Here is a 25,296-nt window from a genome sequence, read left to right on the forward strand (position 1 = left end):
AAGGAGGGCCGGAGGAGGAGTTAGGAGTTTAGCGCAGTCGCCGGAGTGCGAGGACAACGACCATCCGGCCAGAGCCTAGCCCGGCGGGAGCTGGGAGCTTCGCTTTCTCAGCGCGGCCCACCTTCGGCTCCTCCTTGCCGTGGCCTCCGCCTTCTCCCCGCGCCGGAGGAGTTGCGAGATGCTGCGCCTCTGACTCCCTTTCTCCCGCCTCTGTCACCGAGAGGGGGAACGAGCGCTCGCCCACTCCCCGGAGGAGACGGCCCTGGACTCCCAGCTCCACCGGCGAAACCATGAGCTCCGGCCAGCAGCAGCAACCGCCGCCGCGGAGGGTCACCAACGTGGGGTCCCTGCTGCTCACCCCGCAGGAAAACGAGTCCCTCTTCACCTTCCTCGGCAAGAAATGTGTGGTCAGTTGACGAGACCCGCGTCGCCACAGCCGACGTTGCCTCACGGGCCCGGGCTTGAGGGCCGGGAAGTGGGAGTGGGGAAGGAGGCGCGAGCCGCGCGGGGACGGTCCGGCCGCTGGCCAGGCCTTCTCCCGGCCCCGCATCGGCCTCTGGCTTCGCTCCTTAGGTGCGGGCAGCGCGGGCCGCGGCGGCCGTATGCCGCCGCCTGGAGCTGACCGGTAGCAGGGAAGTGTCACCTCAGCAGGCCTGTCCTGGAGCCCTACTTGACCGGGCCCTCGCCCTTGCTGCTGGTGCAAACTTTACTCAGGCCCCAAGGCGATTTTCTTCTTGCACGGGCAGCTGGATCTTTGTAACCGGGCCCCTGTCCTGGTCCTCGCTGCACTTCCTACCGTTAGATCTGGGGGTACCTTCCTTCACAATGCCAGAGGGTTTAGGAGTGGCATAGGTCGGGAAATAGAGACCCCCCAATATGAATGAATTGGACCAGAAGATGGTTTTCATTTCCCCCTTAGGATCTCAGGAGGGAATGATGTCGAGTGCATGGATTCAGAGGAGGGCAGGAAATGCTACTATTCCTCACTGCAGAGAAACGGGGTTTATTTCTCCAGGAATCTCGCGCAGGCCTGGTTTTTACTCTCTTCCTCAGTGATTTATTTATTTATTGTTTTTTTTATTTTTATTTTTTGGCATTTGTGGGAGGAGGTGCTGCTCTCCACACAACCGTGCGCAGGGCAACCACAGTCTTTGGTAGTTCTTGGCCTTTTGGGGCCTGAGAATGATTCTCAGGTTGGTGTGTGTGGCCTGTTCCGACCCCAGATGGCCGTTGGGAGCGAACAGTTATGCTGTGGGAAGGGGAGTATGTGTTGTTGACGGAAGCGTTCATTACATTGGCTGCTGGCACTTCTGGGGGTGGAGAGGTTCTGTTGTGTGGTGTAGGCCTGTCAGTCTGCATTTTACTGCGGTGGTAGGGTTGAACTGTGGTTCAGTTTGTTGAAACGCTCTTTGGGTCCCTTTCTTTCCTCTTTGCTTGTTAGCATCTGCAGAGTATGTGCCACTGGAACCCAAGAAGACACCTACAGAAATGTCAACAGAGCAGTTTTATAACTTTTCTTAGCAGTGTTAAATGTGTCAAACCAAGCTCCACTTATTTGTTTAAGAAGTTAGGATTAGACAATATCTGGAAAGTTACCGGATTAATTGTTAACTTTATAGGAGTCTGTTTGTATCCTGTTGGAGATTAAATCATCCATTACAGGCAATTCAGATGTATTTCACATTTCAGAAGTTAGACCTTAAAGAACATATTTTGAGTTTGAGTTCTGATTATAGGAATGAACTAAAAGGAGTGGCTTAAAATCAGAATTTTGGGAAACAACTTTAAAGATAATTAAGTCTCACACGCAGCTGTTTTAAACACACAAGAAAACTGGGCCAGTGAGCCCTAAGTCGCACAGCAATTTAGTAATGTAACCAGAACTGGAAAGCCAGGACTCCTGATGCCTAGTTTTCCACTACATCATGCTTTAGAAGGGTTTTTTCTTCCTTGTTATTATTTTTAAAAGTGGTAGAAAAGGAATAATCACTTTTTTTTTTTTTTTACTGAAAACTTATATAATTAAAGTATAAGATTCTTAAAGCGGCACTAAGTTTTGCATATTTTCAATTTAGTTAAATCTCCAGTACTTTAAATGTTAAATTATCAGCAAATGAAAAATAATTATATTTTTGCTGGGTTATTACATTTGCTATGTAATTTGTATCAGAAAGGAGGTAGTTGTATGTGCTGTTTTACTTACCAAACACGTTAACTTTAAGCAGGAAGGACATTATATTTACACACAGGTATTCTGGATTAATTGCTTTGTGCTTACCTGTAACGTTACTGGTTTCAGTAAATGACAAATGTGGAAGAATACTGTGATAAAGAAAGATAGTGTTGCTTACTGGTTAATGTAAGTGGCTTGTCAAATAACCTGTATTCAGTGCTCAATTTCTTTATTATTAATCAACTTTACCTTTTGAATGGCTGTCTTTTAAAACCACATTTATAGTAACTGCCCCTTCTGGTATGAAATTATTGCAAAGATTAACTTTAATGTTTGAAGTCTCCAGTTATTAGAGAGTAAAATAAGAATATTTTAATTTTTTCCCTTTGATGACTATGCAGTTTTTGTAGTTTAAGACAATACTGAAACACATTGTTTCATTAAAAAAAAAAAAAAAATCCAGCAATAAGTTTTACAGATCAGACCAATTTTGTTAAGCACGAAGTGTATTCAGAGTAGTAGTTATAGTGCTAACTCTCGAGGAGTATCTTCTTTTACTCAGTACATACTGAGTAAATGTAGAGGTCGAAACCAGGTTTGATGCCTGTCCTCAGGGAGCTTACTGTGTCTAAAAAAGGAAACGTGTAAACTCATGAGTAAGTCAGTACTTCAGAGTGACTTGTAAGAGGTTGCATGTCACAATGGAAAATGTTTTTGCTTTGTAGTCAGAAGACCAGGGTTCTAATTCATATGATCACTTTGGATAAGTTTCTTAAGCTCCCTATCCTAGAATTGGTTTTGTCATCTCTAAAATAGGGATACTGTCTCATGAGGTGGCTGTGTGGGTGAGAAGGACTATATGTAAATATGTGGATGCTATTATTTTTATAAAGATTTAGGGGATCAAAAGAGAAGATGAGTAAAAACTTTTTAAAATGGACTATACCTGCATATTTAAGATGAGTAGGTACTACCTCAGGTTGATGAGAGGTATGAAACAGATTGGAAGTCCGGGGACCTACTAATAATATGTTATAGAAAGAGGAAGGTTTCTGCTTGGGTTCTCAAATTTAGGTATGCATTGGCATCATGTGGAGAGTATTACAAATGCATATGGCTAGGCCGAATTCCTAGGTGATACTCAAGTTCAGTGGGTTTGATGTGGAACTTAGCTATTTCTATTTTTAGCAGGCTTAACAAGACTAACAAGTATCACAGTTTAAGAACTAGTTCTGATGTGTACTCTTTTCTGGTAGGGTTGATGCTGAAGCACATTGGAAATGGTAACAGGTATTTCCCTCAGCTTTTGGTCTATATTTTATGAGTTAAGGTTAAATTAAGTTAAAACAAGTTCTTTTAGAACAGCATTTCTCTAACTCCTTAAGATAACAGTGTGTGTTTCATAGATGTAAGAGAGATACAGTTGAGGAAGCATTGGACTAATAAGTGGAGAACCACAAGATCAGATTTGTGTTTTTGAAAGTTGAGGGAGAAAGGTGGAGGGAGGCATGCTAGAAGGTGGATCAAGGATTGTGAGAGTGAAGACAAAGGAGATCAGATAGATTTTTACAGTAGTCGATGTGAAATATGATCAGGGCCTGAATTAAGGCAGTGCTGGTGGGAATTCAAGGACAATTAAAAAGACTGCGGTAGGATTACATCCCCCTTAGATAAAAGGGGTGAGGGAAGAGAATTGTCATAAAGGCAAATATAACCACCAGCAGGAGAAGTATGCAGAACTCTCTTACTAAATGGAAATATGCCTAGATATTAATGAGACTCGGAATTGCTGATTGGTTTCATGGAGGAGGTGAATCTTCAGAAAATCTATTGTTTTGCCAGTTTTTAAAATTAGCTTTTGTGAAAGTTGAGGTTTCATTTAAAGTTATATGTAATATATAAATATATGTTCTGTACTTTTGCATAAAGTTCATTAGCTGGTAGTATTTTCTTAGAACAATTAAGAAGAGTTAAAAACAAGATAATCAGGTCTTGTTTTATAGTTTTGTTGCTTATCATGTGGTCTGATTTTACTTATTTTCTGTAAAGAATGTGTGCCATCTTGCCAAGTAGAGTTTAATATGTCTAGTCCTGAATTAGAAATTAGGGATTGAGAATAATAAAACCTTACACTAGCCCTCTTCAACCATTCGTGGTCCGAATGAATTAGAGTTAGTAATGTTGTTTCCCTGTCATACTCACCTGGTTTGTTTGCTTCAAGATTTAATGATACTTAAGCCATTTTTATTAACCAACTTTAATCTTCATTTCCTTTAACTCCTTAGCACTTGTTTTAACTTGCTTGTATTCTTTAGCTTTTTTTTTCCCCTCACCCTATATATAATTCTGAGAGATTAGACCTTATACCTATATAGTCTACTATATAATTTTTTCTACCATGTAGCATACAGATCACTGAATACTTATTGACTGAGTAATTATAATTGCTAACTTATTTGTTCCTTAGGAGTTCATTCAGCATTTCTCATTGCTTGATTAGGTTGTTAAAACTTATTTCTAATGCAGATGATATCTGGACTTAAGTCTTCATTTGTTAAGAGAACAAAGTGGTATAATTCTGTTGCTGAATTAATATAGGTGTGGCAGTAACTCCAATGGTTACTTTGTTTCTGTTCTAAATTCTTAAATAGGTTAAGATGGAGAGGTGCCTCGAGGGATCATTGTCTTGATGATGAAGGGCTGAATTACTAGTGGGAAGTTAGAATTGGGAATGTATTTCAGTTTGAGTAATGTGAAAGGAAAAAAGGTTAAAATTGATGAGATTGGGAATATACAAAAAACAAAAGGCAACCTTGCCTAGTAAAGAAGTAAAAGGTGACTGCAAAAGTGTCCTACAGGGTGGACTAAAAGCACAGGAGATTTGGAAGAATCCAGCAGACATGGGTTATAAATCCTGTTTCTTGTTATTCTTAGCTCTATAATATAGGAAAATATCTTAACCAGTATGAGCTTTAGTGTCTAGATTTGTAAAAAAAGGGGGTAGTCAAAGATTTTAGGAAAGAATGCAATAATGTATGTATAGCACTTAGAGTGCCTGACACTTATAAAGTATTCTGGGAGTTTGGAGAAGCATATAAAAGAATGTTATTATTACTATTACTCAGTTTAGATTTCCTGTTACTGGCAGGGAGGTTTTAAAGTAAAATTTTGAACTGTATTTTATATTTGTTTTGATTTTGATAACTTAATTCTAACAATTTAAAGTCAGTTAATTATAGAGTATGTAAATTAAGTTAAGCAGCAGCTGGAACAACACTAGGGAGTTTCTGGGCAGCCTCAGCCCCTCTGGCTGCTGACCAAAGAGGGTAAAAAAAGGGGATACTGGTAAAAGAGAAGTTCCTAGGTTTTAGTCCATGCTCTGCCACCACTGAATTGTGAATGTGAACAAGAAACTATCTTCTTGAACCTCATTTTCCTAATCTGAAAATGAGGGGTTAAACAAGATAACACCAGTCTTTCTAGCTTTAATATTTATCATTCTGACTATTCTAGATGCCAGAGATTCTGTAGCAGGAAAGAACAGAACAGCCTTCTGTTAATCTTGGCATTCGTGTGTTTTGCACAGTGGAGACAAAGAGTATATAACTAAGTGAAAAGTAGATAACCTCAAATCATTTCACTGCAGATTCCCATTTCTAACTCACCTTTTTCTAAGCATCACAGTTTAGTAAACATTTTCCCACTAAAGGTCAGGTGAACAGCATTAAAAGGTATTAGTAATAGAATAGTCACCTCTTAACTAATTTAAACATTTTCACTTAGATTGACATATCTTTCATATATTTCCACGTCCATGTGTACCTACTGCATACCTTTTATTACTACATCCTGTATTTTATGAGTTTCTGGTAACTTATTAACCTCTATTGTATTAGTTCCCTAGGGCTGCCCTAACAAAATGCCACAAACTGGGTGGCTTAAAACACAGACTTATTCTCACACTTCTAGAGACATTGAGACAGAATCTGTCCCATGCCTCTTTCCTAGCTTCTGGTATTTGCTGGCAACTCTTGATGTTCCTTGGCTTATAGTTTCATGATTCTAACCTCTACCTATGTAATCACATGGTGTTCTCTACTTGTTTGCCTTTGTCTTCTTATAAGGACACCAGTCATTGGATTAGTGTCAACCCTAATGACCTCATCTTAACTTGGTCACATCTGCAAAGACCCTCTTTCCAAATAAAGTCACACTCACATACAGGGGTTATGACTTCAACATTATCTTCTAGAGAGACACTATTCAACCTGCAATAAAGGGTATTTTTACTTTCTAAGTTTCGCCTTTAGAAACAGTGTTATAATAAACATTCAAATACATATTTCTATGTATCCCTTCTAAGTATTTCTATACAATAAATTTTAAGAAATGAAGTCAGAGGGCATGAACATTAAAAATACTAATAAATATGGCTGAATTGTCTTCCAGAATAGTTACCAAATTTTTATATTCTCATCAACACTAGGATTTAAATTTTTTTTTTTTTGCTTTTGACAATTTCACTGGTCAAAAAATCTAATTGACTTGTAGTTTTTATGAAGTTAAACGTATTTTCATGTCTGTTGGTCATTTATATATCTTTGAATTGTCTGTTCTTTCTTTAGACCATTTTTCTACTGGGTTATTTTTTCTTAGTGACTTGAAGAACTCATTAGGGATAGTAATTGTCTTATAAATTACAGTATTTGGGGGCAGTTTGTTTATCTTTGACAAATATTTTTGGTGTTTTTTGGTCATTACATAGGTTTTAAATGTTTGTGTAGTTAAATGTAATCATCTTTTTTTATATCAGGTTTTTATTTAATACTGTCCTAGCTCAGAAATGCAATAATATTTACTCACATTTTCCTATTACTTTTATGGATTTATTTTGAACATATTAACTTTGATCTTTCTGGAAGTAACTTTGGAAAACTAGTAGAAATTCAGCTTTTTATTTTTACAGTTGGCTAGATGTCTCAACACCATTTATTCAGCAATTTATTTTCTCTCACATATCTGAAATGCTACCGTTATAATTTACTAAATAACCAGATGGGTTTAGACTCATTTCTGCATTCTTTTTTATTTATTTCATCTGTTTATTTGCCAGTATCCAGAATTTTTAATTAGTGTAGCATTTAATAATGATACAGTTTGATTAGTATTAAGCCCCTCATTACTCTCCTTTTCAATATTTTCAGGCTGTTTTTATGTGCCTATGCTTAGTATTTTTCAGGACCTTACCTCTCACCCCTATCCCTCACCAAAAAAATATTGCTTTGATTTGGAATAGCACTGCATTTGTAGATTAATTTAGGAAGAATTGACATACTGAGGCTTCTAGTTACAAAGAAAGTCTTTTTTATTTACTATTTAAGTCTATTTTCTTCTGTATTTTATAATTTTCTTATGTGTAGTAGACATTAAAATCTTTTTTAACTACAAAAGTAACACCCAGTTATACTCATTATTTAAAGCACACACAAACAAAAACACATAAAAAATGCACTATACAGAGTTAAAAGTTGGAATATCCCTTTGCTCTTCTCATCCCTCAATACAATTAGGCTCCATAGAAAGATCTTCTAAATGATTTGATATGACTCTTTACCATCCTGTGTGTGTATGTGTGTGTTTTTGCATTTTACCTAAAAGGGGTCATATTCCAGACAGTTTATATGAAGTATATCTAAATCTTAAAAAAAAAAAAAAAGAAAAGAAAAAGAAACATTTTTTATTATGGAAGATTTTAAACATACACAAAGTGAAATAGCATAATGAACCTACATATACCTATCAGCCAGCATTAGTGGGTATCAACATATAGTTAATCTTGTTTGCTTTATATTGCTACCCACTTTTTCCCTTCCTGTATTATTTTCAAGTAAATTCCAAGCATATGATTTTTTTTCCTGATCAGTCTTGCTAAAGGTTTATTAATTTTACTTTAAACAAACAGGTTTTAGTTTAATTGATTTCTATTTTTCTTGTTTTCTATTTTATTGATTTCTGCTCTGATCTTTATTATTTCCCTCTGCTTACTTTGCCTTTAATTTGCTTTTTGTAGTTTTTCTTAAGGTGGTAACTACTAAAATAATTGTTCTGAGACCTTTTTCATTTTCTAATATGGTATTTAGTGCTATACTTTTCCTCCTAAACACTGCTTTAGTGGCATCTCACATATCGGAGAGGTCTTATTTTCATTTTCATTATTTAAGTGACTTTCATTATTTTCTTTTTCATTTCTTTGACCCAGCTGGTTTTTTTTCTTTTGAAATATGCAATTTAGTTTCCAAAGATTTAAGAATTTTCCTGATGTCTTTCTGTTATTGATTTCTAACTTAATTATATTATTTTTGGAGAACATGTGAATCCTTTTTTATTGAGCAGAGTTTTATAGCCCAGAATGTGGTCGAAATTGGTGTTCCACATACACTTAAAAATATAGTGTAGTTTAAGTCTTCTTTATTCTTAACTGATGTTCTTTCTCTACCTGCTATATCAATTACTGAGATAGGGGTATTTTATTCTTCCACTATAATTATAAACTTGTCTGTTTCTCTTTGCAGTTCTGTTAGTTTTGCTTCATACGTTTTAGATGCATAAACATTTATAATTATATCTTCTCAAAAAATTGACCATCGTCATGAAATGACCCCCTTTGTTCTTGGTGTACTTGGCTCTGAAATCAATTTTGATGTTAATATAACCACTGAAGCTTTCTTTTGATTGGTGCTATAATCATTTTTTCATTTTTTTACTTTAAATCTCTTTGTGTCTTCACATTTCAAATGTGTTTCTTATAGGCAGTGCATAGTTGGATATTGCTTTTTAAATACAATCTCAATATTTGCTCTTTAATTTGGATACTTAGACCATTTACACTTACTGTGATTATTGATATGATTAGGTTTAAATCTACCATCTTGCTATTTTCTCTTTGTCTCACAGTCTTTGTTCTTTTTCTCTTTTCTGCCTTTCTTTAGATTGCTTTAGTCTTTTTTTGTTTCCTTTTAATCTCCTTTTTTTAATTTATTGTACCTATTTTGCTGTTTTTGTAGTCACTTTAGGATTTACAGTATACACGTTTAACTTACCACAGTCTGCTTTCAAAGGCTATTATATCACTTCACATTTAGTATAAGAACTTTAAAATAGCACAATTCCATTTCTTCCCTTTAGGTCATTATGCTATAGTATTGCCATACATTTTACCTTCTTCATATGTTATAAACTCCATGCTACATTGTCTTTTTTTTTTTTTTTTTTGCTGTAAAGATTCAATTACTTTTTAAAGAGATTTTAAAACTAAGAAAAAAGTTCTTATATTTACCCATTTGGTTATCACTTCTGGTACCCTACTTCCTCAGTTTGATCTATCTAGACTTTTCTCTTTTGTTTTCTTTGACCAGAGTATTTTTTTAAATATCTCTTATAGCAGTGGTCCCCAATCTTTTTGGCACCAGGGACCGGTGCCCCTATGAGAATCTAATGCCTGATGATCTGAGGTGGAGCTGAGGCAGTGATGCTAGCCAAGCGCTGGGGTGCAGCTGCAAATACAAGTGAAGCTTCGCTTGCAGGCCTGCCTGTCATCTCCTGCTGTGCGGCCTGGTTCCAGACAGGCTGCGGACCAGACCGGTACCAGTCTGCAACTCCGGTCTTATAGTGTAGGTCTGCTGTTGATAAATTTTTTTCAGCTTTGTGTCTGAACAGTCCATAAATTTTGCCTTGATTCTTGAAAGACATTTTCTCTGGATGTAAAATTCTAGGTTGATAGTTTTCTTCTTTCTGTAGTTTAAAGATGTTGCTCCAGTGCCATCTGGTTTGCATTATTTCTAACGGAAAATCTGCTGTTACCCTTTTTTAAAAAATCTTCTGTACATAATGTATCTTTTTTCTCTTACTGCTTTTAAGATTTTTTTATTACTGGTTTTAAGGAATCTGTGATTTGCTTTGGTGTAGTTTTATTGTCTCTTTTGTTGGGATTTCTTGAATTTCTTGGATCTGTGAGTTTATTATGTTTATGTGGAGTTTGGAAAATGTTTAGACACTTTTTCAAATATCTACTGCCCCCCGCCCCTCCGGCCTTCGGTTACACATGTGGACTGTTTGAAATTGTCCTACACCTCTCTGCTTTCTTATAGGCTTGGTAATTTTTGATTGGATGCCAGATATTGTGAAATTTATCTTGACTTTATTAACCAGTCCTTTGAATTTTTAGTGTTAAGTTTTAATTGCTGTTTTTTAAGAGCAGCCTTTTTTTTTTTTTTTTTGCAGTAGTAGCTAATTAAATATATCTGAAGATCCTAATTTATTTTTTTAATTCTCATCATTGGAAAAGTTTTTCAATGTATATTCATGTAGTCCTCCTCTTATTTGCTGCTGTTTTCCTTAATTATCTGATTATTCTTGATTGTTGGTCCAAATTTGTGTTTGAAGGACTGCTTTCTCAATATTGAAGACAGCTAGCTTAGATTTCTTTCTCTTTAATTAATAGATTGTTTTATACAGCCATTTTAGGTTTACAGAAAAATTATACAAAAAGTACAGAGTTCACTTATACCATCTCTCTCCCCCCACTCTAGTTTTCCCTGTTCTTAACAGCTTTCATTAATGTGATACATTTGTTTAAATTCATGAACCAATATTGATACATTAACAAAAGTCTATAGTTTGTACTTGTACAGTTTGTACAAGTTAACTCCTGTACAGATCTATAGGTTTTGGTTTTCACAAATGAATATAATGTATCCACTATTACCGTATCATATAGAATAGTTTCACTGCCCTAAAAATATCATATGTTCCACCTATTTATCCCTCTTCTCTTCTGCCATAACCCTGGGATCCACTGATTTTTTTTTTTTTACTTTTGTTTTGCCTTTTCCAAAATGTCATATAACTGGAAAAATGTAGTATATTATATTTATAGACTAGTTTCTTTCACTTAGCAATTTGCATTTAAGCTTCCACCATGCCATTATGTAGCTTGATAGCTTGTTTCTTTTAATCACTGAGTAGTATTTCATTGTATGGACGTACCATGGTTTGTTTATCTATTTACCCATTGAAAGAAATCTCGATTGCTTCCAAATTTTGGCAGTTATGAATAAGCTGCTATAAACATTCATGTGCTAGGTTTTGTGTGGGTATGTTTTCAACTCTTTTGGGTAAATGCCTAGGAGCATGATTGCTGCATCATATAGTAAGCCTATGCTTGCATTTGTAAGAAACTACCGAACTGTATGCCAAAGTGGCTGTTGCATTTTGCATTCCCACCAGCAAAGTGTGAGTTCCTGTTGTTGCACATCCTTACCAGAATTTGGTGTTGCCTTTTCTTTGGATTTTAATCATTCTAATAGATTTATAGTCATATCTCATTGTTTTAATTTGCAGTTCCTAATGCTGTATGCTGAGCATCTTTCCCTGTGCTTATTTGCCATCCTTATTTATATCTTCTTTGATGAGGTGTCTATTTAGATCTTTTTGACCAGTTTTTAGTTGGGTTGTTTGTTTCTTATTGTTGAGTTTTAAGAATTCTTTGTCTATTAAGGCTATACATTCTTTATCAGGTATGTGTTTTGCATATATTTTTTCCTAGTCTGTGGCTTTTCGTTCTTCTATCAGTGTCTTTTGCAGAGCAGAGTTTTTAATTTTAATGAAGCCCAACTTACCAATGTTTTTTCTTTTCATGGATTGTGCTTTTGGTGTTATTTCTAAAGTCATTGTGAAACCCAAGGACACTTAGATTTTCCCCTTTGTTCTAAACTATCTTTTAGAAATTTTATAGCTTTGCATTTGACATTTAGGTTTATGATCAATTTTGAGTTAATTTTTGTGAAAGATGTAAGATCAGTAAGATATTTTTTTGCATATGGATATGTATTTTAAAAAAAAAAAAGATTATTCTTCTCCATTGGATTGTCACTGTTCCTTTGTCAAAGATCAGTTGAATATGTTTGTGTTGGTTTACTGGGCTCTGTATTGTCATTAATTAATTTCTTTGTTTCTCCTCCTGTCAATGTTTCACTGCCTTGATTACTGTAGCTTCTATAGTATGTCTTAAAGTCAGATAGTTTCAGTCCTCTGACGTTGGTCTTTTTCTTCAGTATTATATTGACTATTCTGTGTCTTTTGCTTTTCTGTATAAACTTTAGAATCAGTTTGTTGATATTTTCAAAATAACTTCGGAATTCTGTTGAATTTATAGATCTAGCTGAGAAAAACCGACATCTGAACAATATTGAGTTTTCCTATCCATGAGTGTGAAATGTCTCTGCTTATTTACATTTTCTTTTATTTCTTTCTTCAGAATTTTGTAATTATATGGATTTTATATATGTATTGTTTGATTTATACCTAAATATTTTTCTTTTGTTTACTTTTTTTTGTGCTAATGTAAATGGTATTTGTTTTTTAATTTAAAATCCCAGTCTTTCATTGTTGGTATATAGGAAACCAATTAACTTTTGTATATTAATTTGTATCATACAACTTGGCTATACTTGCTTATTAGTTTCTGTAATTTTGTTGTCATTGTCATTGTCGTCGTTTTAATTCTTCAGGATTTTCTGCATAGATAATCATGTCATCTGCAAACAAAGAGAGTTTTATTTCTTCCTTCTCAATCTATATTTTTATTTTATTTCCTTGTTCCATTACCTAAGACTTCTGGTACAGTGCTGAATAGGAGTGACGAGAGCGGACTTTGTTTCTGATATTGATTGTCACCACTAAGTATAAGTTTAGTTGTAGGTTTTCATATTCTTTGTCAAGTTGAGGAAGTTCCCCTCTAAGTTTGTTGAAAATGGTGTTGGATTTTGTCAAATGTGTTTTTTTCTGCATCTGTTCATGTGATCGTGGTTTTTCTTCTATGGCTTGTTAATGTGATAGATTATATTGTTAAAATTGTTAAATTTTATTAAATGTTAAAATTTAACATTGAATGTTAAAAACTTTGCATACCCAGGATAAATCCTACTTGGTTATGGAATTTAATTCTTTTTATATATTGTTGGATTCAGCTTGCTAATATTTTGTTGAGGATTTTTGCATTTATGTTCATGAGATGTATAATCTGTAGTTTTTCTTGTTATGCCTTTATCTGGTTTTTGATATTAGGGTAATTCTGTTTCTATCTTCTGGACGAGATTTTAGAGAATTTGTATCGTTTCTTAAATGTTTAGTCAAAGTCATCAGCGAAACCATCTCGGCCTAGTGTTTTCTGTTTTAGGAGCTTATTCATTATAGATTGAATTTCTTTGCTAGACACATTTATCTGATTATCTAGTTCTCCTTGTCTGAATTTTGGTAAATTGTGTCTTTTAAACAATTGGTTTATTACATCTAAGTTATCAAATTGTGGACATAGAGCTGTTCATAATATTCCTTTGCTGTCCTTTTAATGTCTGTGGGATTAGTAGTGATGGCTCTCTTTCATTTTTGTTACTTATGTCTTCTCTCTCTTTTCTTGGTTAGCCTGGCTAGAACTATATCTATTTTATTGATCTTTTTATTTCCTTATTGATTTCCTGTTTTCAGTTGCATTGATTTCTCCTGTAATTTTTGTTTTCTCTTTTCTTCTGCTTGCTTTGAATTTATTTTGCTTTTCTCTTTCCAGTTTCCTAAGGTAGATGGTTATCGATTTTAGATTTTTTTTCTTTTCTTATATATGCATTCAATGTTATAAATTTCCCTCTAAGCACTGCTTTTGCTGCATCCCACAAATTTTGATAAGTTATATTTTCATTTTCATTTAGAATATTTTTAAATTTCTCTTGAGACTTCTTTGACCCACATGTTATTTAGAAGTATGTTTGATCTATAAATATTTTTTAAAATATCCAGCTTTTTTTTTCTGATTTGTACACTGTTGTCTGAGGACATACTTTGTATGATTTCTATTCTTTAAATTTGTTGTGTTTTATGGTCCAGAATGTGGTCTGTCTTCGTGATTATTCCATGTGAGCTTGAGAAGAATGTGTATTCTGCTGTTGTTGAAGAGTATTCTAAAAATATAAACTAGATCCCTCTGATCAATGGATAGATGGCGTTGAGTTCAGCTCTGTCCTTACTGATTTTTTGCCTGGATCTGTCAATTGCTGATAGATATTTACAAGGGTGTTGAAATCTCCTGCTAAATAGTGGATTTATCTGTTTCTCCTTGTAGTTCTATCAGTTTTTGCCTCATGTATTTTGATGCTCTACTGTTAAATGCGCACACATTAAGGATTGTTATGTTTTCTTGGAGAATTGACCCCTTTATTATTATGTAATATATTATGTCCCTCTTTATCCTTGATAATTTTCCTTCCTCTAAAGCATGCTTTGCCCAAAATTAAGATAGCTAGTCCAGCTTTCTTTCAATTAGTGTTAGGATAGTACATTTTCCTCTATCTCTTTGCTTTTAATCTACGTGTCTTTATAATTGAAATTGTTTTTTGTAGATAATATGTAGTTGGGTCTTTTTTTTAAATCCACTATGGCAGTCTCTGTTTTTTAATTGTGTTTTTAAACCATTTACATTTAAAGTGATTATCGATATAATTGGATTAATATTGACTATTTGTTAACTATTTCCTGTTTGTTGCCCTTGTTCTTTGTTTCTTTTTTTTTCCCCATTCCTTTTCTGCTTTGTTCGGTTTTGATTGAGCATTTTATATGTTTCCATTTTCTCTCTTAACATATCGGTTATACTTTAAAAAATGTTTTTTTGTTTTTGGTTTTTTTTTTGCCCTATCGTTTAGCAGTGTACATTTACAGTAAATTTAAATTTGGTTTTAAATAACATTATATTATTTCCTGGTTAGTAGTGGCACCTTATTACAGAGTATTCCCAATTTCTTCATCTCATCCCTTACATCACTGCTGTCATTCATTTCACTTATTCATAATCACTGAACACATCTACTTTTAATTTACATATTGGCTACTAGAAAATTTGATATTGCTTATGTGATTCACATTATATTTCTATTGTACAGTGCAGAGTTTGGCAGTTCACAAAATAATAATGATAAAAGTAAATCACACAGAAATAATGTATTAACATATTTGTCTATTCTTTCTGGGTTTTGTTTTGTGTGAAGTATTGAATAAATGTACACATGTATTTACTCTGAGCAAACACACCTCCACAAGCACAGACATTAACTTTTATTGACATTATTACATGTAAGTATACCATTTTCAGTGGATACATATGGATTTACCAATTCCCTGGGAAATGGTAAATCCATATGTATCCACTGAAAATGGATTCTATCTCTACTCTTGCACTTTGGGTCCATTATTAAGCAAAATAAGGGTTATTTGAACACAAGCACTGCGATACCATGATAGTTGATCTGATAACCAAGATGGCTACTTGGTGACTAATGGGCGGGTAGCGTATACAGCATGGATATCGCTGGACAAAGGAATGATTCACATCCTGTTGGGATGTAGCTAAGGTGAAAAGTATGGTATGTTTGGGCATCTGCAGATTATTTGATTGCTGTCTCTGACATATATTGAGTTATATGAAGGTGAAAGTTGTTAATTCCTCAGATTATGAAATTGTTTGAATCCTTGCAAAAGAGTTTGGACCTTATTCTTATCAAATAGCAACCTGTCATTGTTAACCTAAAAATAAAAAGGCCTGTCAAACTGGGAGGCAACAAGCATTTATTTGAGATCATTAAGAATAGCTATTGGGGAAATCACTGATTCCGGCAGAAGTCAAAATAGTGTTCTGATTAGGAAACAAAGGCAGTAGGTACTTATGAGAAGGGGGCGGGGAATGGTTACATCAATAGGAGGAAGACATTTCTGTTGGTACAGATAACATGACATAGCGATGTTAATTCTAAACAATGTTTTAAATTTTCAGTCCAGTAGTCATCAGTCCAGTAGTCATAATAACTGCTTTCTTGTTATTGCAAATAGTTCTTTGGGATACAGTGTTGTTTTAGGCCCAGACCAAAGGTTATTTTGCCCTGTTTTAACATTCCAAAGATTTGAGGCATAAGTAGTGCAAAGCAGTTGTGCTCTAATAGCAGCTCCAGCTCCATTGTAAAGTGGCTCCATTTATATTATTGTTTATACTATTTTGTTTTTAAGCATGAATTTATATATTAAAAGATAATTGGCAAGAAGAATTATGGAGAATAAAATAAAGACAGAGTTTCTCAGGCTGTGATTAAACTTAAGGCTAAAAGGAAGGTATAAATTTTAGATCTCAGTCGTACATAATAGCATATGCATATGGTGAAAAAAAAGTCCTTGCTCATTTATTTTCATTAAAATCTCAGAGGTATGAGAATATACATATTTACTTTAAGATGTATATTAAGTTTTGGGGGGTTTTTTCCCCCCTTTTCTTTTTCGGATACAAGTAACAGAAACTGTTCTGTCTGGCTTAAGCAAAAAGGAATTTATTGTCTACCAGATGACCCCCATGGAATCCAAAACAGAATTGAGCAATAACAATTCAGGAACAATAGGAAGCTGGGAAGCTCTGAGAACAGCAGCAGGCATCGATGGGACTTCTCCAATTATCTCTTCCCCAAACCACTCAGTCCTGTCTGTGACTATGCTTGGGATTCTAAATTTCTGGGAGAGAATCTTAATTGATTGAACTTTTTAGCACAGGAACTTGTTCCTAGACAGAGGCAGCAGGTGTCTAACATTGCAAGTATTGGGGTTGGGAAACAGATAGTGCCAGCAAGGCAGGTTTATCATATACATAAAAGGTAGTGAAATCCTATTAAGATATAGTACATGATTATTTATTTGGTCTCTCACTGACCCAAACCTACTTTAGATGCCATTGTTAAAAGTATTTACTGTACTGAGGTGCTTTTTTAGTCACCTAATCGCAGATTTGCAGACACTAAAGGCAAGGGTATCCATAATTTTGGAAATTTGGGTTTGTTTTTTTTTTTCTGGTTCTCTCTCTTTTTTTAATTGACCAGCTTGCTGCAAACAGGAAATACTAGGCCTCTATTTACAGTTGGCCCTCTATATCCAAGGGTCCCGCATCCACGGATGCAGAGGGCTGAATAAAGGATTTAAGCATCAGAAGATTTTGGTATCCGATAGGGGTCCTGGAACAAATTCCTTGTGGATACTGAGGAAAGCCTATACTAATTTCTGTAACTAATTCTGTAGTAGAGCTTTAAAAATGATCTGATTGGAAATATAACAACTGATAAACCTGATAATGCCAATATAATTAACATCTAATATATATACAGTACCAAGCAATTTTCTAAGCACTTTTGGTATGTTATTTTATTTAATTCTAATAACATCATGATAAAGGAACTTTTTAGAGCATTTACATGTATTAACTAATTTATTCATTATAACGATCCAAAATGAAGTCAATAATATACCCATTTCACAGATGGAGAGGATAGGGAAGTTAAGTAATCACCTAAATCAATATAGCTTATAAGTGGTGGGATCTATTACAGAGTCAGTGCTTTCAGGTGTCACACTATATTTCCGTGGGACATTCCTGATTCTCTGCCCTCATCTCGTCCTCAGTCAGAATTCAGGGCTCCCTTCTCAGCCTTCCCAGAGCACTTTATTTCTGCTTTCATTTTGGTACTTATGGCATACTTTGTTATTTTTAAAAATATTTTTAAACATAGCTCCCTTACTAAGTTATTAACTCCTTTAAGACAGGAACCATCCTTAATTATCTATTTTCAGCACATAAGAAATATTTGTTTAATTGAATTTAATGCCTTATTCAAATTTAGTTTCTAAGTTTACCAGGTATTTTGTGAACAAATACGATTTTATTAATTCTTTTTATTTATTATTTGTCTAATGATCCCAGCTCTGTCCTATCTTGACCTTATTAATTACACCACTTGTTCTGAGAAAGTATTTATATAAAATCTCTTCCCTGGGACTTTCCAGAGCAGTACTCTCCAATAGAACTTATGATGATGGACGTATCCTGTATCTGTGATATCCAATATAGTAGTCACCTGTGGCTACGGAGCAGTTGAAATGTGGCTAGTATGATCAAGGAACTGAATTTTCAACTTTAAATTTAAATAGCTATATGTGGCTAATAAAATTTACTACCTTATTAGACATGTATGTCCAGAGAGCAGAAGAGGAGGAATCCAGTACCTAACAGCACCCTCCCACCAGCCCTGCCTGGCCACCCAGGTAAGGGCTTACCTGGAAAGGACAGTAACATTGTAAAAGGTTTCCTTGGCTCAAAGTGCATTAGTTCCCAAATAATTTACACATTAAAAAATACATAGAAATTCAAGGTATTAAATGTATACATAGGCTCTAAGAGTCACCTTTTCCATTTAAAGAGAAATTATTAGCTTGTCGTTTCTGCCTTTACAGCACATAATGTAAATTTTATAAAGTTAGCATTATATTGTGTAAAATTCTCATACTTCCCTTCCACTCCTAAGTTCTTGATTTATTGATGGTAAAGCTCTTTTAATAGAAAAAAAGTAACATCTACTTTTTATTTTAATATAGTTAACTTCTTACTCCTTTGTAGAGGTTGCAGTCAAACATCTAGTTATGTGTTCATTCCATTTTAATAATAATAACAACCAGAGTTAGAAATATTGATTCATGCATTTTGAATAAAATTGCCTTTTGAAATTAGCAACATTGAGCTCTTGGAGTAAATATATAAAACCTAGTTTATGGGAAAAATAATTTATTTTCCAAATTATTAACTAGATCATTATTAATGTTTTGTACTGCAGTTTTAAGTCTGCAATTGTGAATAATGTGCCAGTCTTAAAAACAACTTCAGAAAGGTGGTTTTGTTTTTTTTGTTTTTTCTTTTTTTTGCATCTCTTAATTCTTATGCATAATGAATAGGAGAGTGTCAAATGTACTTAAAAAGTCCTTAGTTAGGTTGTATGTTGAATTTAAACTGTTATTTATTCTCAGATTAGCTTTCTCTTTGTATGTCCTTCTTCCACCTTGATTGTCCTTATGAAAGTCAAGCAAATCAAATGTGTTTATATATCTATGTATAAAAAATATCTACACATATTACTGTGACTGTCTTTAAATGCCTGAATAATTATGAATTGGTACATACAGAATAACTAGTATAGAAGACAAAGCCAATTGAATTTTAAACTTGCTTATCTTGATCAATTGTTTTTAAGAGTTCAAAAGACTCAAAAGGACAGTTTATGAAAGAAATCTTAGACTTTGGCCTTCATTACAGACATAGGCTATGGTTGTCAAAGTTTGCTTTTTTATTACTTTATGCCTTTAGCCTCTGTAGTATGCTTTTTCAGCAATGTTGACTTTGCTGAATTTTTAAAGGGAAGCTTTTGAAAGCTACTAGAAAGTCTTCCCGGGTTGCCGTTCTTAGATCAGAAAGATGATCTTTACCCCACCACCCCCAGACTTATCCATAATAGGACTTGAATTGGTCTTTTTCTTTCTTGTGTGTGTATTTTTCAAATCATCATTTAAGTTTTTGAAAAGCTAAAATATTCACCTCATTTAAAATCAAAAAGTATGAAAAGCAATGGAAAAGTTTCTCTTCCATCCTTCCTTCACTGACAAAAGCATGCACACACACACGCACAACCCCTAACTAAAACTACCAGTTTTCTGTATCCCTTTCCAGACAGTTTTATGCATACTAAGGCAAATGCAAATTATTTATTCTTCTTCTGGCTATTGTGCACAGGTAATAGCATACATGCCCTTTGTATACATCTTGCTTTTTTTTCTCATATAACAAAGTATCTTGAGGATTTTTGTTATCATTATTTAAAGAGCCTCTTCATTTGTTCTCTTTTTGTAGCAGCTATATAGTTAGTATCCTATTGTATAGCTGAACTGTGGTTTAATTAATTTAAGTGGGTATTTTTCTTTCTTTCTTTTTTTTTAAGGTGAAGCAGCCCTTGGTTGACCTAACAGATTGCAAGGACCTTGTCAGTTCACAATCCCTTAATTTTTATTTTTTACGCCTACAGCACCTGGTCTTCCTAGGTGGTCTCCCATCCAAGTGCTAACCAGGTCTGACCCTGCGTTGCTTCCGAGGTCAGATGGGATCGGGCTTGTTCAGGGTGGCATACCTGTAGACTTTATTTTTCTTGATGCTCTAGAAAATTCCAGTGCCAGATTTTGAAGATTTGAATTAATAAATATAAGATTTGAAATATTTTAGTGGTTTTAATGAAAGTCTTTAAAAAATGTATTACCTCTTCCCCCTGGTTTAATTGAATAAACACATTATTGAACTTATTTTAACTCAATATATGATAAACTAGGTCATTTGTGTGAACATTTTGAGTACAATATATTTTACTATGCTATATTTCCTTGCTCCAAAGTCCACTGTCATAATGAGACTTAACTTTTAGGGTTATTGCCAGCCAATTATAGCTCTTCTTCCACACTATATGTGATATTATCTTTGATTATGTAATATTTCTCATCCTTGCTAATTATCAGAAACTTGTATCTCAGAGTTTTGTAAATTTGCTACTATTCCACATAAGCAAGATTGAGTAATGCTTGCCTGTAATTTCTGAGTACGTGGGCTAGACTGCAGAGAACTTAGGCAGCTCTGCTGTCGAGGAAGCACTCAATTGGGCTTCCTTCCAGGAGAGTTGTTATTAGATTCTATGAGTCCTAATGGGAAAACCCCTTGCTAGCTATATCAGAGATCATAATTTTTCCTGTCCAAGCTTTTTTTTCCAAAACAAAAATTTAGTTCCAGCAGTTTTGCTTCTATTGACTTTTTGATTCTGTATTTCATCTGATTCTTTAGTAATTCCTGAAAATGTTTAACCCGACCATTTGTGTAGTTTGAGAGGACCTAATTACCTAACCAGTCCACTGACTTTTTTGAGGAGAATCTTCTTGATAAAGCTTAGTGAAAAAAGGAACTGCTTCCTTCCTCTGACTTTGATGACTGAAGCTGACCAAATTGTCTTGTTAGGCAAACTCATGTTGCTTATTCTTACAATTAGTAGGCTATAATAGTAGGTTAAGTATTAACACTTTTTGGGGGGGATGGGGGCGGGTAGGGATTTGGGAGCATGGAATTGAAATGGAACATCAGGAAAGAGAGAGGATAATGAGTTAAAGACAGTCCCATGTGTCTTCAGAATACAGTGAGACATGAGAATGAGGCCATATGTACATTTCTTTATGTTACTGGGAACAGATTATTTTTCCCATTATTTTACTATTATTTTGTACTGATCAGACCACATGTCATCTACTTCAATTTACCAAGGACCACCAGACTGATAAGGAATCAATAAGTAAGGGCAGATGAGGCATGATCAAAATAAATTTTAGCTAACAAAGAGATGACCTGTATATTGCCAGTACACAGAAATAAGTATGCTGTAATTAGTGGAACAGTATATATCTCCAGTTTTGCGTTATTGCAGCAACGGTACCTAGCATTGTGCTGATTACATAGCAAATGCTCAATAGATATTTAAATAAGTGGTTAAAAAATAAAATATCTGTGAGTGGGAATTGCCAGGAAAACAGGTTTAGGTTCAGTATTAAGAATTTTCTAACAGAACTACTCAACAAGAAAGTTTTTCTCTCAAGTTGAGAGCTCCCCATTACAGCAAGGATGCTGTGTCATCATTTGTTAAGAATGTTAAATGAAGGAGAAGGATTCTTAGATTGGACTAGAAAAGGAACCCTGCCTCCCCCTCACACACACGTTGCTCAGTCACAGTTTTCTTAAGTGGATAAGGTCATGGTATGTGAAAAAATTGCTATGTTGTTTGATTTTGTGAAAGGAATATATTGGCTTAGGCAGTCCATTTTCTTTAGATTCAAAATTCTGTTGCACTAATTGATTAATCATTTTTTCATCTCAGGTAAGGCTGATCCAGGTTTTATGGCCTGGAGCTTATATAATTTGGAGGGGCTCTCTTTAAAAAAAGAATCCAAAATTAAGTATAAAATGCATGTTTAAGTAAGGTCACAACAAATACATAAACATGGCAAAATCCAAAAAAATAGTTTATTACTTATTATAACATATTACTATTATTATTAATTGACTAATACATCTTCTTGATATTTCTTCCTAATATTTTTGCCACATATTCGTTGATCACCTCTTTACATGACGACGATTTTATATTTCCTATATAGAAAATCTTTCCTCTTGCACAAGGCTTGGCAAACTATGGCCTGTAGACTGAATCCAGCCTGCATGTGTTTGTAAATAAAGTTTTATCAGAACACAGCCATCTCCAAATTATCCATGGCTGCTTTTGCATGCTACAGCGACAGAGTTGAAAGAGACCAATTAGCCTACAAAGCCTAAAATATTAACTGTATGGCACTTTACAGAACGAGACTCCTGTTCTAGTGTGTTTGATCAAAATTTACTTTTTTAAAAATTATTATTGATAGTTGTGAAGCTGAAAGAAAGTTTTTGAAACTACTGGTAATGGTGCATGTGTAATTTCCTTCACTTTGCTTAGAGGGTGCTCTTGCCTTTGGAAAACTCTAGTTCTTTGATCCCAACTGGCTGGACTACTGCCTCCTCCCCTTGAGGTGCCCATGGATTTTGGTCATGATGTGCCACCCCTAGCAGAGAGCAGGACAGCACTCATTTAGATCCTTTTCTTTGGAGTTAAAGCTTGAGTCTAGATGTATCATGTGGTCTACGAGGGGACAGGTTATTGCTGGGCTGGGCAGGTATAGTGGTAGTCCATCCTTGATGAAAGAAGTACCAAGATCACCTTCAGGGATAGCTAGAGAGGGGGTCCCTAGCCGTGAGGTTGGTGTTGCTGCTACCTCATGTGTCCCTTGAGGAGAACACGCCAAGCCTTGTAAGGGGCTCTTCCAAGTAAAGGACCTGAAATGTGCATCTAATTGACTTTATGGTAAATCTACCTGTGTTCCCAGGACGTATAACTTACATACATTTGAGATTTTTCTTTTCATAGAAATCTTTTTTTCTCATACAGTAGCAAACTTCTATTTTCCACTATCACCATTACCACTGCCAACCTTCTCCTTCCCTTTCTCAAAATAGGTAAGAAACTAAAACCAAATGGGATCAGTAGAGGAATAAAATTATATTGAAATGTATAGTTCTTAGAGAATCATTTAGATGAAATGAGGCAACAATATTGACAAATTAGAACTTGGATGAATCATTAAGTAGTGGCATATGGTAAATGTAAAATGAACAGCTGATTGGGAAGTTCAGCCAGAGCTGACCAGTTATGACCTTTGGCAAATAAATTGACCTCATCTGTAAAATGAGGGAATTGGAATATATGCTTGATCAATTTATGGTAAAATGGTATCAGATGATATTTGACTCTAGGATTTGGGTATCAAAATCCTGTCAGTGACCAAAGTACCTACCTTTCCACACTCATCTCAAATTGTTATTTGCATAGGAAAATGGTTGCAGAATAAAGAGTTGTGTGTGTGTGTGTGTGTGTGTGTGTTGTTATCAGAGTTTGAGTCTCAGCTGGTAATTTTAAACTTCGGTAAACTGAGGTTGGAATCCTCAGGGACCTTCTTCCCACCTTTGTTCCTTAAAAATGCAAACCCAGACATCAGGTTTTATCATATTCCAACTGATCTCGCAAGAGAGAAGCAGACGAAAGGGAAGAGGAGACAAAGGAGGAAAGAGAAGAAAAACTCCTTATAGCAGGTCCACTTAAACTACAGGAAAGGGAGAGGCAGAAAAGAGCAGGCCACACCTATGTGCTGAGCTCCTTTTAACACAGTGTCCTCACCTACTTGCAAACATGACCCAGTCTGATGTCAGTATTCCTCTTACCTTTATCTGTATATGATTGTCCTTCAAGAAGAAAAGAATACCATTTGTAGTTTTAGCATCTATAAATTTGATTGCTGATCGGTACCACATAATGTACAGTTTTCTAAATGTATGAATTTAAATCACAGGCACCGTATGAGATCGATGTTTGGCTATGAATGGTTTAGTGAGTGAGCCTACTCTATTGCCTAGCACATACCTTTTTAGTAAGGCTTTTGGATATAAAATCATATTTTAAATGGTTCCAAAAAAGAAAGTGTGCTGGTAATGAGAGTGTACACTAAAATTTTTATGATTTGTAGTTTAAAAGTTTTGATAACTTTACTGGTAATTTTAAACATATGGCCAGTGTAAATGGAATGGAGAAGGGAACTAGAGGATTTAAACAATCCTCACTCTCTGTTATCTGTTGCTGCAAACAGACCACCTCAGAACTTTGTGATTTAAATATCAATTTAATTCTCAGGATTCTTTGGGTTAGTCTGTTCCTGTCACCTAGGCTCATTCATGTAGTGGCATTCAGCCAACTTGTCTGATGGGAACTGGGCTCCGCAAGGATAGGTAGGATGACTAGGGCTTTGCTCTTCATGTAGTCTTTCACTCCAGGTTTTAGGACAGCACTTCTAAGAGGGCAATCCACAATGTGCAAATACTTTTCAAGCTTCTATTTGCTGAGATCTTATTAAAATAAGTCATATGGACAAACCCAGGGTCAGTGGGAGAGGAGAGTATACAAGAACTGGGATACTGAGAGGCATCAAGGGCCCTTACTGGAATGATATACCACTGTATCCCACTCCAGACAAGTTTTTCACACAGTCTGTGGCTGTTTATTGCTCTGAACCACAGAGTTGAGCCATGTTTGATGTGACTTTAAGTCTGTAACTTAATTCCACTCTTCTTTCTTATCGTCCGCCTCACGTAGCTCCCAAAACAAACCTAGCACTTCCCCATGGTTGGTTCTTTGTTGATATATCTACCTAGAATGCTGTTTTCTCCCCACTTGTTCCCCCACCCTTTCCCTTTTCATCCTTCAGGTATGTTGTCACTTTAGGGAGCCCTTCCCACACTAGGTAGGTTTTACATTTTCCTTGCATGCTGGATTTTGCCATTATAGCATTTGTAATTGTTATTAATTTCTGTCTCCCCATTAGAACGCATGTTTCATGAGGACCATGTCTAATTCATTTTGTATTCAACCCCACTTGCATTCCCTCCCTACTCCCCATTTATTACAATCCTATGTACATAGCAGGTACTCAGTAAACATTTGGTGAATGAATATGCCTGGCACAGTAATTTTTTTAAATAGCTACTAAGACCTAAAAGACTA

At 35.2% G+C, this 25,296-nt stretch overlaps 1 protein-coding gene and 1 pseudogene across 1 annotated transcript in view; one reads left to right on the forward strand and one right to left on the reverse strand.

The window, feature by feature from the left end:
- Window positions 1-6: 6 nt before the first annotated feature.
- Window positions 7-25,296, forward strand: part of WASL (Wiskott-Aldrich syndrome like) — a 63,553-nt gene continuing 38,263 nt past the window's right edge. Inside the window, exon 1 of the mRNA XM_006910558.3 lies at window positions 7-407. Within this exon, the coding sequence (XP_006910620.1) occupies window positions 291-407 (117 nt within the window). The 5' untranslated portion in view covers window positions 7-290. The remainder of the gene's footprint in view (window positions 408-25,296) is intronic.
- LOC112478780 lies at window positions 20,143-20,261 on the reverse strand (annotated as a pseudogene).

This window comes from Pteropus alecto, unplaced genomic scaffold (genome assembly GCF_000325575.1).
Source record: "Pteropus alecto unplaced genomic scaffold, ASM32557v1 scaffold22, whole genome shotgun sequence".
Classification (NCBI taxonomy): domain Eukaryota; kingdom Metazoa; phylum Chordata; class Mammalia; order Chiroptera; family Pteropodidae; genus Pteropus; species Pteropus alecto.